The sequence below is a fragment of the Vigna umbellata genome, chromosome 1, assembly GCF_029865625.1.
Source record: "Vigna umbellata cultivar VRB3 chromosome 1, Vumbellata_1.0, whole genome shotgun sequence".
NCBI lineage: Eukaryota > Viridiplantae > Streptophyta > Magnoliopsida > Fabales > Fabaceae > Vigna > Vigna umbellata.
This window is the reverse complement of record NC_142165.1, coordinates 34,710,964-34,724,614: the sequence shown is the minus strand read 5'-3', so window position 1 is coordinate 34,724,614 and position 13,651 is coordinate 34,710,964. Positions and strand designations below refer to the sequence as shown.

Below are 13,651 nucleotides of genomic sequence, written 5' to 3'. Positions count from 1 at the left end.
TTTAAAAGAAAAATTATAATTTAAAAAATTAATTTAACAACTTCAACTAATACCATTTAGTTATTATCTAGCTTTAGCAATGACTTAACTTATGCCCTGATCAGTGTACTGATAAAATACAAATATTTGTTTTGGATGTTGTACAAATATATTTAATGTCATGACATTTAATGCTCTCGGTCAAGAACCTTATACAAATGTATTTAATTTTATAGGATTTAAGTCTTTCGGTTGAAAATACTGTAACCCTTGCTGCTGCTACAGCTACATAATGTTCTTTCAATTGTTTCTGAACCTAAGGTCTGAGGCTGTTGCTTTGCAATTATATCCTGTATCTGAACCGATTGCAGGTATATCGCTACACTGAAGAGTCCAAAATCAAATTGTACAATTATTTCAATAGGGTTGTTGATAATTGCAAATTGCTGTTTCCAACGCGGTGCGAAATTATTGCTGCAAGTATGGGAATGACTCTTGCCTTCATAAATATTCGGCTATTTGATAATGAAAATATTTCCTCACAATATCACTTACCGCTCAATAAATACTGTATAAAATTAGAAATGTTTATTATATTTGTTGTTTACATTTTGATAAGAGGAGATAAAATTGGATTGGCGGAAATTGTGTGAATTCATAATAATATAAAATAATAAAATCTTCATAATCTTATCTTACAATAAAAATATTACTCTGAAATTAAATTGATAAAAATTGAGATATTCTTAATTATTCTTAAATAACCACATAACAAATCACTTGTATTTTGTAGTTTGAGATATTCTTAAATTTCAATCACTAATATTATCTCAATAAAGTAACTATAAAGTGAAAATAAATAAATAAACTGTTAGAATTTTTCAGTTTCATATATTATTTAAATATGTTATTTAAAATTAAAGTTAAATATGTATTTTATTCCTTAATTTATTATAATAAAAGTTTTAATTATCGGATAATAACTGTCAAATCCGTCGGTAAATGGTGATTATCGACAGAATTATCGACGATTTGTTATTTTATCGTTATTGACGAATATGGATCGTTGGTAAAGTCTTTGATGAAATGAGGACAAAATTATGATTTTTCCTCTCTCGATTTCATTTCGCACCAAACCCTTATTCTTTCTATCGTCCCCAATCTTACTACTATAGCACGAAACCCTTGCACAAAACCTTCTCCATTGTTGGTGTTTTCTCCTAATCTCATCACTTTCTCACGAAACCCTTATTCATTCATTGTCGATGTGGGTTTCGCCTGTCTCCATTCTTGTTCAATAGTAACATGGTGGGTAAGGAGGCTTCACTAAAGTTCAATCATAGAGGTACAACGATTTCGTGGGTCGTGGAGGCTTTGTGGTTCATGGATGTTGGCGTGAGGACATGACAGAGTCGTGAGGAAGGGCTCCTTGGTGCATTGAGTAAGGTGGGAGGTTGGTGCAACATTGGGCTTCAACGATTAAGTCATCTTCTTTTGTGTAAAGTATCATGTTAGTGTTAATTAGTTAACCATTTTGCAATGAAATTTGAATCCAATTTGTTTGTTAATTTTGTGATTGCTTCTGCTATTTGAATGTTGAATGTTGTCAATGTTATGGGACGCTGGTTATTTTAGTTCAGTTTATGTATTTAACAACATGATAGTTGTATATGAAGTGTTTTATGAAATGCCAACTCTATGGGAGGGCTCGTGTTGTGAACATGTTAAAAGAGTGCTAGTGTTCTTAGACTCTCATTTTGCATCCATTAGAGAAGGATTTTAGTGGATGATAGTGTATTAGTTTCTTTCTTTAGTTTGTTTAATGTGAATTGTGACTTTACTAAGTGGTGTGAGTATGCTATAATTTTGTAAAGTATGGTCCTAAGATTTGGAGTGCATGAATAATGGATAAAAATCTAAAACTTGGTCAAGAATCTAAATTAGTCACCCACCTTAAATTTAATTAAGGTTCTAACTGGTCAAATAATATGTACATTGGTGTGTTAGTATTTGATTTGTATATGCTTCCAATCTATAAAAAGAGAGAAGCATAGGGTATTTTGAATTTATTTCCCTTTTCTAGAGCTTCCTCTTTTGAATACCTCAAGCTTGTCTATGGTGAATGAGCCATTTGCTTCAAACGCCTCCTTGAAGTATTGCGTGTTTGTTGCATAAACTCGAATGTTAAAATTATCTCGTTTTTCTTAACTAACCAACCCCCGAAATCAAGAATTTAACTTACTAAATCAAGACTTCTGATAAAAATAACAAGTTCTCACATCAATAATGTGTATGTCTGGTTTCAATACTAGTTATGTTTAACAAATTATTTATGCTTGGTTCTAGATTGATAAAATCATTTTAGTCCTTGAATCCTCTTTTAGTTGAAACAATTTAGGTGTGTGATTGGATTATATTCAATCTCTTCTTAACTGATTCCAATTCCACATTGCAAATGAAAACCACACACAGTTTCCTAGACTATTTAGAAAATAAAAATTCGAATACAACAATCTAAATAAAAATGAAAGATGTTGTCAAAAAGTATAATGTGAAAATGTCCTTAATTATATCTTTAGTGCTAAATTGGTAAATGAGATTTGTCGTGTGATTTGTTTGAGTAAGTAGACATTGTTCGAAGTACTCAATACATCTTATCAAGTAGGTATGGTTATAATCTATAATTCATTGATTACATGGGACAAGATCATCCCAAGAATCCTAAAAGTGGGTCCCAAAAAGAAGGCCTACCCCACCTTGGTCTGTAGGGTCCAATGAAGTTCTGGCCAAGGAAACTAAGAACATGGGCCCTTTTTCTCTTCATCTCCATTGACCTTGCCAGGAGAAACCCTACCAAATCTATTTGGAATTGTTTCTTGTAAGCATTCGTTGTGCTCTCAAGAGCACCATGGATAAATACCCTTCCTTTGTTCAATGCACTTGGCCTTTTGTCCACAACACTTTGTGGCACCTGCACTCTCCCAACCAAACAAAACTTACTCAAACATGCACTTTTATGAATAATAAAACTCTTTCTCATACACCTAGGTAGGCCTAACACTACATTGAAACTTGTCCATTTACTCTCTTGGAGGCTTTGATCTCTCAACCCTTACACCTTGTTCTTCGAATCTTGTAGACCAAAATTGTGCTACGTACTACAACAAGTATTCTGTAACATCCAAAATTTCTTTAGGGTATTACAAGTAGTAAAACAAAATTTAAATTTAATATTTGATCTCCATAATAAAAAATTTATTTCGATTCAACAACGGTTTCAAACTTACAAACCTTAAACAACATACTCTTCACGACTTAACATAAGTTCGAATTTAAATTTACAAGTCTTAAACAACATAGTTTTCTTATACAAATTTATTTTTAACAAAACAATCCCGAATGTTTTTCTCAGCATGTCTCTCATTATCCCTATGCATTTTCAACTACATTTATAACATTATCTATTCATGTATAACACGAGTTATACAATCATAGCACAAACAAATAAGGATAAACTAACTATAACATATACAATCATTGAACATAGTCATCATATATAATTACAATTTCTATACGCAATTATCCATATATAATAAGTCAAGATAAATCAGACTAGTCCATTTTACCGTCCCTACTCAATTATAGATTTATTTTAATACACCTTAAAATTATATATTATTTAATAATCATATTTAAAGAATAATATATATATATATATATATATATATATTCTATTAATTCACCAAACTTTAAGATTAAATTTTGAACTATTAATGGTACTATCTTAATACAATCAAAGGTCTCAACATTTCATCTCGGAAAGTTGATAAGAATTATTGCAAAATTAATGCACGAGATCCCAATATAAGTCGATTCGAATCCTTGTTTATGACATTATATATGAGTTCATAAAGGCTATCCCTATATAGAAAGATATAAATAAAACCATTGTACTTTACTACTTTACGTAGAAAAAAAAGAGAAACAACTGGTATCTCCTTGCAAAGTGGAAGCACAACGAATGTGATCGTGAAAGCGGCTTCATTCAGCATTTTCCTATAGCGTTGCACGTGTAGGGCCACCCGCGAAACCCAAAGAAGCATCACCAAACGTACGCAAAACAAATGAAAAGTCTTTTGCACTTTTGACTTTTCAATAATGGTTACGCCCACAGCCTACAAACAAGTGTGTGCCTCTAACTCTGAACTCTACATCGGTTTCTACTTCACCTACGTTAGACATTAATAAACATTAAAACATCAAAAACGTTTTCAGATTTCCTCTGTTTTATGCATGAAAAGAACCAGCTATTCAAACCTCAATTTATTTTTCCTCTTAAAGACATGTCACATTTCGTTCACCCTTTTTCTCCTTTCGTTTTTTTAATTTTCGCAACCAAACACGGCCTGGCTGGAGAACAAAATGGAAAATCCTTTAACGAGATAATGTTCATAGAACCTGGACAGGAATTTGGCTACGCGGTTTCTTTAATTTGAGTGCCACTTTTCGTTGACGGTTTTCAAAGTTTCAAAAATAAAATCGAGTCTTTTGGTGAAGACACACGAGAACCATCGATTGTGGAGAATTGAAAACCAAGCTATAACTGTTTCCGGGTACTCTCTCTTTATGTGTAGAGATACATATAAATATATATCTTTTTCCCTTTTCGTCACTTTTCTGTTTTGTTTTACTTTGTGCTTCGACGAAATTGTGACAGGGTGAGATTGGGATCCTCCACTTTCAATGGCTTGCGTGAGAAGTTTAGAAAGAGAGGTTAGTTTTTGAGTTGGACTTTATTCTTCAAACTCGTTATGATTTTTGAATAGACACTTAGTGGCTCTTGAGGGTTTGAAAAAAGGTCATGTTTTGGTTCTGTCTTGTTCTCATTGAAGGAGGTGTCCAATTCCTCTCCATTGTGTGTATGTGCTTACACAAAGTGAAGACTAAAAGTTTAATGTTGTGGCGCCACGTTAAGGATTGTGTATCTTACTTCATATTATTATATTGGATGGTAGATTGTGCTGATTCTGTTGAACGGTCAAACATGATTCTGCTTGCCATCTTTTTATTTCCAATGGTGTTCTGGAACTTCATTAAGGTTTAAGAATTTGATTCCTTTTTATTCTCTCTCCAGAATGACATTTGAAAGCATAACCTTTATTACTTAACAGTAACAGAAGGCATTTGATAATCATGTGTCCATAGACAAAATATAAAATTTAATGTGTCTTTGGTTAACTTATTTTGTATGTACAGTGACCTTTTGGTTTTTTCTCATGGTAATTAGAGCTTAATCTTTTAGGGGTGGAATTTTGAGGTATCTCCTTCTTAGTTGAAGACAGGTTTATGTTTAACTCAACTTTATTTCACTTATATAATATAATATGATCTTAATGTGAAATTTCTGAAAGAGATTTACAGTAAAATTCCTTGCGTCTTTCAACTTAAGTCCTTCCCACTGACTCAGCTGGTGTTGTTAATTGAGTCACACGACTCATTTAGTTTTTGGTTGATAAAGGTTTTATATTTAAAAATAAGTTAAATTTGAAGATTCACAATCACACCTATCTCTCATGATAAATTTCACCATCAACTTCCTCAATTCCAAACTGATTTGTCAGATTCTTTTAGTTTATATCCCACATGCTGTTGTCCTAATATACCCCACGCTTTCGTTGTGATTAAATCAATATTAATGTTTGACATAGAAACCAACATAAAGGCTTCTATTCTATACCTAGTTGTTACGAACCACATTTCAACTTTCTATTTTTACTTTTTGGAATCGTTGGTTTTTAAGTAAGCACCAGCCATTGCAAGTTGTCATAATTTAATAATATTATACTAATTTGTAGTAGCTGCTAGTTATACCTTCTCATACTATATATTTCTTCTCCTCCATTCTTCTTACGAAACAAACTAGTGATTGTTACATGCGAAACTGAATTAACATTCATGGATTGTCTGGTTGGAATTTAATATTCTTCTGTTGTTGTTTATTTTCTTTTTCTTAATCATGCATAACACTGACGTGCATTTGATTCTGGTTCACACCTTATTGTGGTACGTTTTCTGTTTCAGCTTGACTTTAGCTTTTGACTTGAACAAATATAATCCGAACTAGCTTCACGGCAGTATTTCTGTTCAAGAAGTCTTTAACTATTCAACCAGTCAACTTCACCATTCTCTCTGCGTCCTCTCCCTTTAATCAGGTTGGTTAACATTTTATTTAGTTATTGCTCAGTTAGTGTGGCCACTTTATCATAAGTGTACATCTCAAATCCCAGAGGACCTCATGTGTCTTATATTCTTTTGGGTTGAACACTGGAGCTGCAAGCATCATGGTATGCTTCTGAAGCAAAATCTACTAGAATTGAAGGGTGTATCCTTGTAGGAGGCTGTCTTGAATTTAACATGAACATTATATGTTTGTTGTGATTCAATGCTGCAGTTAAACTGTTCCATTACTCAGATATAAAATTTTCTCCCAGTGTTACAGCTGAAAGTCATTGCTGATGTCCTCAATGGGTGGTTCAGCTGATGAAAATCTTGAAACTAAAGAGACACATGTGAGAAGTTTGTCATCTTCACATGGTCAGGAACCATATGTCCACAAGGTTGGAATTCCTCCGCGGCAAAACCTTTTCAGGGAATTCCAATCCACTGTAAAAGAAACATTTTTCGCAGATGATCCACTACGGTCCTTCAAGGATCAAACTAAGTCCCGGAAGCTGATCCTTGGCATTGAAGCCATATTCCCCATACTTAGTTGGGGGAGAACCTATAATCTCGCAAAATTTAGAGGGGATCTTATTGCTGGTCTAACTATTGCAAGTCTCTGCATTCCTCAGGTGAATTTTCCATAAAATGGTCATTCTTAGCGTTTAAAGTACAATAGAATTATATATCATAGTATAAAGCATTATAATTCCTACTTCTTAGTCTATTCTGAAGATTTTGGATTGTAATATTTTCTTTGAAAAACAGGACATTGGATATGCAAAGCTTGCAAATTTAGATCCAGAGTATGGATTATGTAAGACTCATCTCTCATTAACAGCTCAACTCCCCTATGTGTTTACCGTTCTTTGGATATTGGATTGTGATTTTGTTTCTTTTCTTATATCTCTTACAGACTCCAGCTTTGTTCCACCACTGATTTATGCTGTCATGGGTAGTTCTCGTGACATTGCAATAGGACCAGTGGCAGTGGTTTCTCTCTTGCTGGGGACATTACTTCAGAGTGAGATTGATCCTATTGCTAACCCAATAGACTATCGAAGACTTGCTTTTACTGCCACTTTCTTTGCGGGGATTACTCAAGCAACACTTGGGGTTTTAAGGTATGACACTTTCTTCCTAACATGATGTTTGTACATGTGCTAGTGCTACCATCATCCAAATGAAATGCTCTATTATTAATTCATCTTGGTGTTGGTGGATCTTTTGATCAGATTAGGATTTTTGATTGATTTCCTATCTCATGCTGCAATTGTTGGCTTTATGGGGGGAGCTGCCATCACAATTGCCCTTCAACAGCTTAAGGGCTTCCTTGGGATTCAGAAGTTCACAAAGAAAACTGATGTTATCTCTGTGATGTACTCAGTTCTGTCATCAGCCCATCATGGTGTATGCTTTCTCTTTTCCTCTCTAGACCTGCACACAAAAGTTAGTACTGAAGTTTTATTCTGAAGATGCATGTAACACTAAAACTGATCACTATCTATCATAATGCAGTGGAATTGGCAAACTATAGTAATTGGAGCTGTTTTTCTGGCTTTTCTTCTGTTTGCCAAGTATATTGTAAGCTCACTAATTCACCTGGTTATATATTCCCAAAACAGATTATGAAGATTGTAAATTATTTTCTCATTATTTTATGATGATACGTGGATCAGGGAAAGAAGAACACGAGATTCTTCTGGGTGCCAGCAATTGCACCGTTGATATCTGTTATTCTCTCTACTCTTTTTGTATACTTAACACGTGCAGACAAGCATGGTGTTGCAATTGTAAGTATATATATTTATTACCTTTCTCATGCCAAATATAGCAGATTGTAACTGTAGTCATATGATTAAATGAAAACTAAGATAATAATGCTTTTTTCTTCCCAAATGCTGATTGAAAACCGTACTAAGTTGGTAGGACTAACTAATTGCGATAGTGGTAAAGCTTTTTCTTTTCTATTGATGTGTGAAGGTAAAACACATAAAGAGTGGCATCAATCCTTCATCTGTGAAGGAAATTTATTTCACTGGTGATTACCTTGGGAAAGGTTTCAGAATTGGCATCGTGGCTGGCATGATAGCATTGACTGTAAGCAAAATTATCCTCATATGAAGAATATTTTTCCATTTACTTTTTATGTGTTGTTATGAACTCTTTCATTTTGGTTATCATCAGGAAGCTACAGCAATTGGAAGAACATTTGCTTCCATGAAGGACTATCAACTGGATGGAAACAAAGAAATGGTGGCATTAGGTGCTATGAATGTTGTTGGTTCATTCACTTCCTGTTATGTGGCAACCGGTTAGTTCAAATATATTCTTTGCTGTAAGAAACATACATGCGGTCACAGCTAATGAAAGAAATTATAATGCTTTTCTTTTAGCTGATATAAGCTATAATTCATAATAAAAATGATGAAAAAGGGAGAAGAGAAGTTATCATTATTTGGAAAATTACACTTTATGCCCATGTGTTTTACTTATTCCAAAATATCCCCATTGTTTCTTGCTATCGGTTAGCCCACTTCAAATTTGGTATAACTGGATAACTAGCTTTTCGGTTTACTTCAATGGTAGTTCAACACTTTTCTCATCCTAACCCCCTTTCAAAGGTTTAGTTTTTCAAGAGGCTGATGTGTAAAAAAGTAACAACTTTTTATGGGATAGGTTGAGAAGGTACTTGTATGAGAGAACTTTTCTTTTTTTGAAAGAATTTAATATGTTTTGTTGTGAAATATGTTGTTTGGACCAAAAAGTTTAAGAAAAATTTGAGGTTGTAGAAATTTATGAAAGTTTTGATTACTTAAAATTGTAAAATGTTAAATAATACCTTCAAATAAACAAAGTAAGAATTTGAAATACTCTCACCTTTTACTCTCTTTTCATTTCCCATAATATTTCTTTTCTCTTTTTTTTTTTCTCTGAATCAGTCCTCTCTTCCCCTATATTTTCTCTCTTTACTTCTTTCTTTTTCTTAGTACACATCAGTCTTCTTAATGTCCATCGAACTAAAAAGGGTCAAAATTTGTACTTTTAAATTATTAAACATTATAAATTTTAACTAGAAAAAAATTTAAAAATTGACTAATATTTATTTTCATAAAGTTTATTATTAAAATTTCAATCACTCAAGTATATATTTAAAATTAGTTTTTCATTTTGTAGAAATTAAATGTCATACAAACTAAGAATGTTAAATTTAATAAATTTAAATTGATTTATTCAACAAAATATATAAAAATTGAAGGAAATTTGAAGAAAAAGTAATTCAGATTTCAAACACTTAAAAAATCTCTGAAATTTCAAAATTCCTCGTTCGAATGCAGCCTAAAGAAGTTGTGTAACATGAACTGCTGTGTTAATGTTAAAAGTTATCTGAAAAATTAATTATTTTCATTATAAAACAAGGTTGTAAGGGTTAAGTAACTACACCCAAGAGAAAAGGATGGTAGGGTTATTTGAAGAAAGGAGAAAGTCCAGGGAATAAAGTGATATTTACTCTAAAAATTTTATGGTAGTATGTTTCATAATCAATCATGAATTCTGTGCTAATTTTTCATAGGTTGAAAACTAATCTCTTGCTATCTACAGGTTCTTTCTCTCGGTCAGCAGTAAACTACATGGCTGGCTGCGAAACTGCAGTATCTAATATCGTCATGTCTGTTGTTGTGTTCTTAACCTTGGAATTCCTCACACCTCTTTTCGAATACACTCCAAATGCCATTCTTGCTACAATAATTATTTCTGCTGTCATCAACCTTGTGGACTATAAAGCAGCGATTTTGATATGGAAGATTGATAAATTTGACTTTGTTGCTTGCATGGGAGCATTTTTTGGGGTTGTTTTTGCCTCAGTTGAGATAGGACTTTTAATTGCAGTAAGTACTAAGACAGTTATCCCATGCTGCATAATGTTGATGTGTTTCTGGTAGGTAATATTAATTTAGATGTTGTTGTGGTAGGTCTCTATATCCTTTGCAAAGATCCTATTACAAGTTACTAGGCCACGAACTGCAATTCTGGGGAAGATCCCTAGGACTACGGTCTATAGAAACATCCAACAATACCCTGAAGCCACAAGGGTTCCTGGTGTACTCATCATCAGAGTTGATTCTGCAATATATTTTTCCAACTCCAACTATGTTAAAGAAAGGTAAAATTGTTCCTTCTTTGTACTTTCCAAGCTATAACTGTCTACATCTGTTATCCATGCATTTATATCCATCAGATACAGTTTTTCACTACTGAATTTTTGTCTCAATAATCTAAAGTGATCACAGAATTGTTATATTGTTCTGAAAATATCAGGGATACTAGATATGCTACATGTTGTATGAAGTTTCAATGATGTACCAGGAAAATAACACAATCAATATCAAATATCGAACTATTCTACTGAACTAAATTGTTTCTCTCTTCCCATTTACAATATTACTCTAAAATGATAACTTCACTCACAACCTATTTCCTTGTTTTGGTAATTTTGAAACGTATTTCTTATGCCAATCATTGACTAATTATCTCATGCAGGATATTAAGATGGCTGATGGATGAGGAAGAACAAGTGAAAGTAGACTACCAAACAAGAATCCAATTTTTGATAGTTGAGATGTCACGTGAGTGTCAATTTTTTTTTTTCCCTTTCTTCTTGTCCCATTTTCCTATAGTAAGCACAAAATTTCATATCGTTGTTCTTAAAGTGTGTCCATTGCAGCTGTCACTGACATAGACACAAGCGGCATCCATGCACTTGAAGAATTATTTAGAAGTCTTCAGAAAAGAGATGTTCAGGTATTAATCATCAAACCAAATACTGTAAGAATTCTAAATGATATCATGTGGCAAATATCTTACCAAAGAAAGCACCACTTTGAGCAGCTTGTTCTGGCAAACCCTGGGCCAATAGTAATAGACAAGCTCCACACATCAAACTTTGCTGCTTTGCTTGGTGAAGACAAAATCTTCCTCACTGTTGCAGAGGCTGTTGCATACTGTTCTCCAAAGTTGGCTGAGGACCCTTGAAGAACACTTTGAAAATGTGGTTTTGCCATCGTTAGGGAAATGAGGCGAAGAAATGAAGTGGGGGATGGTAGAGATCAACCTCTGGCTTTCAGCCGAGTTAGCTTTTCAAGAGATGGTCACTACAAAAAGTCGTTACAAATTGCCCGTAAATTTGTGCTAGTTAGTGCTTTTGGGGTCCCTATAGGGAAAGAAAAATTATTCATGTTCACCAGAAAGCTACATCAACACTTAATATACTTACAGAAAGAACAAAAATGATAAGTTTATAAAATGTGTATAATTTGTGTAAACAAAATCAAGATGTATGTTTATCATTGCTCTAAGTGAAAATAAGAAAGATTCGTATAAAGGTGCGCTTGTTTTGCACTACAACCAGCATTAACTCAGCACTGGATTTTCACTGGAATCTATATAAAGTTTCTTTTATTGTATTATAAGCTCCAGTGTGATACCTTGGAAATGCTCTTATTTTCCATTACATGTGCTGAATGACAATTACACCTTCACAAGGGAAACTTGCCATTGCCTCTTCCAAATTTGCTCTTTTTCTTCCATTTTGTGATTGTAATTCTTGTAGCAGTGAGGTTTGGATTGACAAGATTAATGAAGCAGGTACATTACTTTTCTTTTCTTTTTTCAGTGACAGGTAGATTCGATGTGATGATTTTATCTTTTCTATGTCGAACAAGGTCGCAAAATGAGCCACATTCATAATGCAAACATACTTTTTAGGATGTGAACATTAATATATCTGTTAAAAAGCTTCATGACACGCACCAAAAAGAGTTAAGAATTTTTGTTAGGGTTAAATAGGTTTTTTCTTTTCAAACTATCATGAAAAGTTATTTTTATAAATTAAATTATAAATTATTTTATTTTTAAACTTATGAAAATTATGTAAAATATCATTTTTAACAAAACAATATCAAAGTTATATTTTTAACATATGAAACTTTATTTGTTAATTGAAAAATATTTTATATATTATTTGTTGGAGAAGAACAATTTCTTACAATAATTTAAAAACAAAAATTATGTTTAATTCATTTTTTTAAAATGGACTTCAAGAACCTATAAATTATATAAAGTAAATTGCGCTAAACTACACTTCAACATTTTTCAGATTAGACTCATGCTAATTTTGTTACAAACTTTAAAATATTACACCAACTTCCATTTTAATATTACATGTAAATTTAAATTTTTTTAAAAATGATCCTATAAATTGAATCCATAGTCTTTTCCACCTTTTTCAACTTTACCATAGCTAATCTTATAACTCCGAGAAATTCTCCGAGTTTGTAATATCCAACTATATTAAAAGAAAGGGTTAAATATGTTTTTATCCCTTAAGTTTTAGTGAAATTTGAAATTAGTCTCTCTTCAAAACTTTGGCCTAATTTAGTTCCCAAACTTTAAAAATGTGTGAATTTAGTCCTTTGAACTAAATTTTGTTAGGTTTATTTGATATTTCAAGTGCGTTTCATGATAGCATTTGAGTTGTTTATACCATTTGACACATTTTTGCTTCAATGTTAATTGAGAAATGCGTTTGAAACATCAAATAAAGTTAACAAAATTTGGTTAAAAGGACTAAATTCACACATTTTTAAAGTTTGGGGACTAAATTAGTCCAAAGTTTTGAAGAGGGACTAATTCCAATTTTCACTAAAAGTTAAGGGATCAAAAACATATTTAACCCTTTAAAGAATTTAAATTCTAACCTATTTAATCAAATATACAAAATTAAATGGACATGAAAATACAACACCAAGATAAAATATACATATCAAAGAAAGGAGGCCCTTTTCAAGAGATACTCAATCACCATAGACGGATACAAGGGAGGTAAGCATGGGTTGTGACTAGAGTTGTCATTAAGGCCAGTCCTAGCCTCTTTTTAAAATTAGCCTACTTTTTTTTACACACATCTTAGGGGCTTCAAGCCCCTAGCCCCCAAAACCCCATGAAATGGGTTGGGATTGAATTAGAGCTGGGTTATCCCCTAGGCCCATTGTTCTACGACGTTGGAATATTTCCATTTTGGGTTACTCCCTCCACCACCACAACTTGCTTCCTCCACCACCCCATTCCCCTTTTACCCTTTTCTTTATTTTTTCATTCCTATTTTACCCTTATTAAAATTTTAGGGTTAATATTATTTAAAATCTCACGTGGACATTCATTCTCTTTATCATTCTTCCCTCTTTCTCTTTATTATTTTTCTCAGGTTGTCTCTTACGGTCCACTATCCTTGGGTTGTCTCTCATGTTCCACTTCTTCTTCTCTTTTATAGAATTATGACGTGAGAGTATGGTGGACTTTGTGTTTAGTAAGATTGAAAGTAGGGAAAACAATTCATCTTCAGCCGTGAGTGTGGTGGTGCTTCAAGGTGCTGGTTCAGAAGCGCGAGAGTTTC

The 13,651-nt window shown here is 32.9% G+C and overlaps 1 protein-coding gene across 3 annotated transcripts; it reads left to right on the top strand.

Annotated features, from left to right (window-relative positions):
• Positions 1–4,265: 4,265 nt before the first annotated feature.
• SULTR1;3 (sulfate transporter 1;3) lies at positions 4,266–11,858 on the top strand. Of its 3 annotated transcripts, XM_047300089.2 has the most exons (16): positions 4,266–4,592; positions 4,697–4,752; positions 6,061–6,191; positions 6,471–6,830; positions 6,967–7,015; positions 7,115–7,322; positions 7,434–7,608; positions 7,717–7,782; positions 7,878–7,991; positions 8,182–8,298; positions 8,386–8,512; positions 9,802–10,088; positions 10,173–10,363; positions 10,741–10,826; positions 10,925–11,001; positions 11,089–11,858. In XM_047300089.2, the coding sequence occupies exons 4-16, from the start codon at positions 6,495–6,497 to the stop codon at positions 11,230–11,232; spliced, it is 1,977 nt and encodes a 658-aa protein (XP_047156045.1). In that variant the 5' UTR covers positions 4,266–4,592; positions 4,697–4,752; positions 6,061–6,191; positions 6,471–6,494; the 3' UTR covers positions 11,233–11,858. The 3 variants fall into 3 exon arrangements, with proteins under 3 accessions (XP_047156045.1, XP_047156046.1, XP_087959033.1); XM_047300090.2 differs by lacking the exons at positions 4,266–4,592; positions 4,697–4,752 and adding an exon at positions 5,825–5,946; XM_088102907.1 differs by lacking the exons at positions 4,266–4,592; positions 4,697–4,752 and having other exon boundaries at positions 5,964–6,191.
• Positions 11,859–13,651: the final 1,793 nt, after the last annotated feature.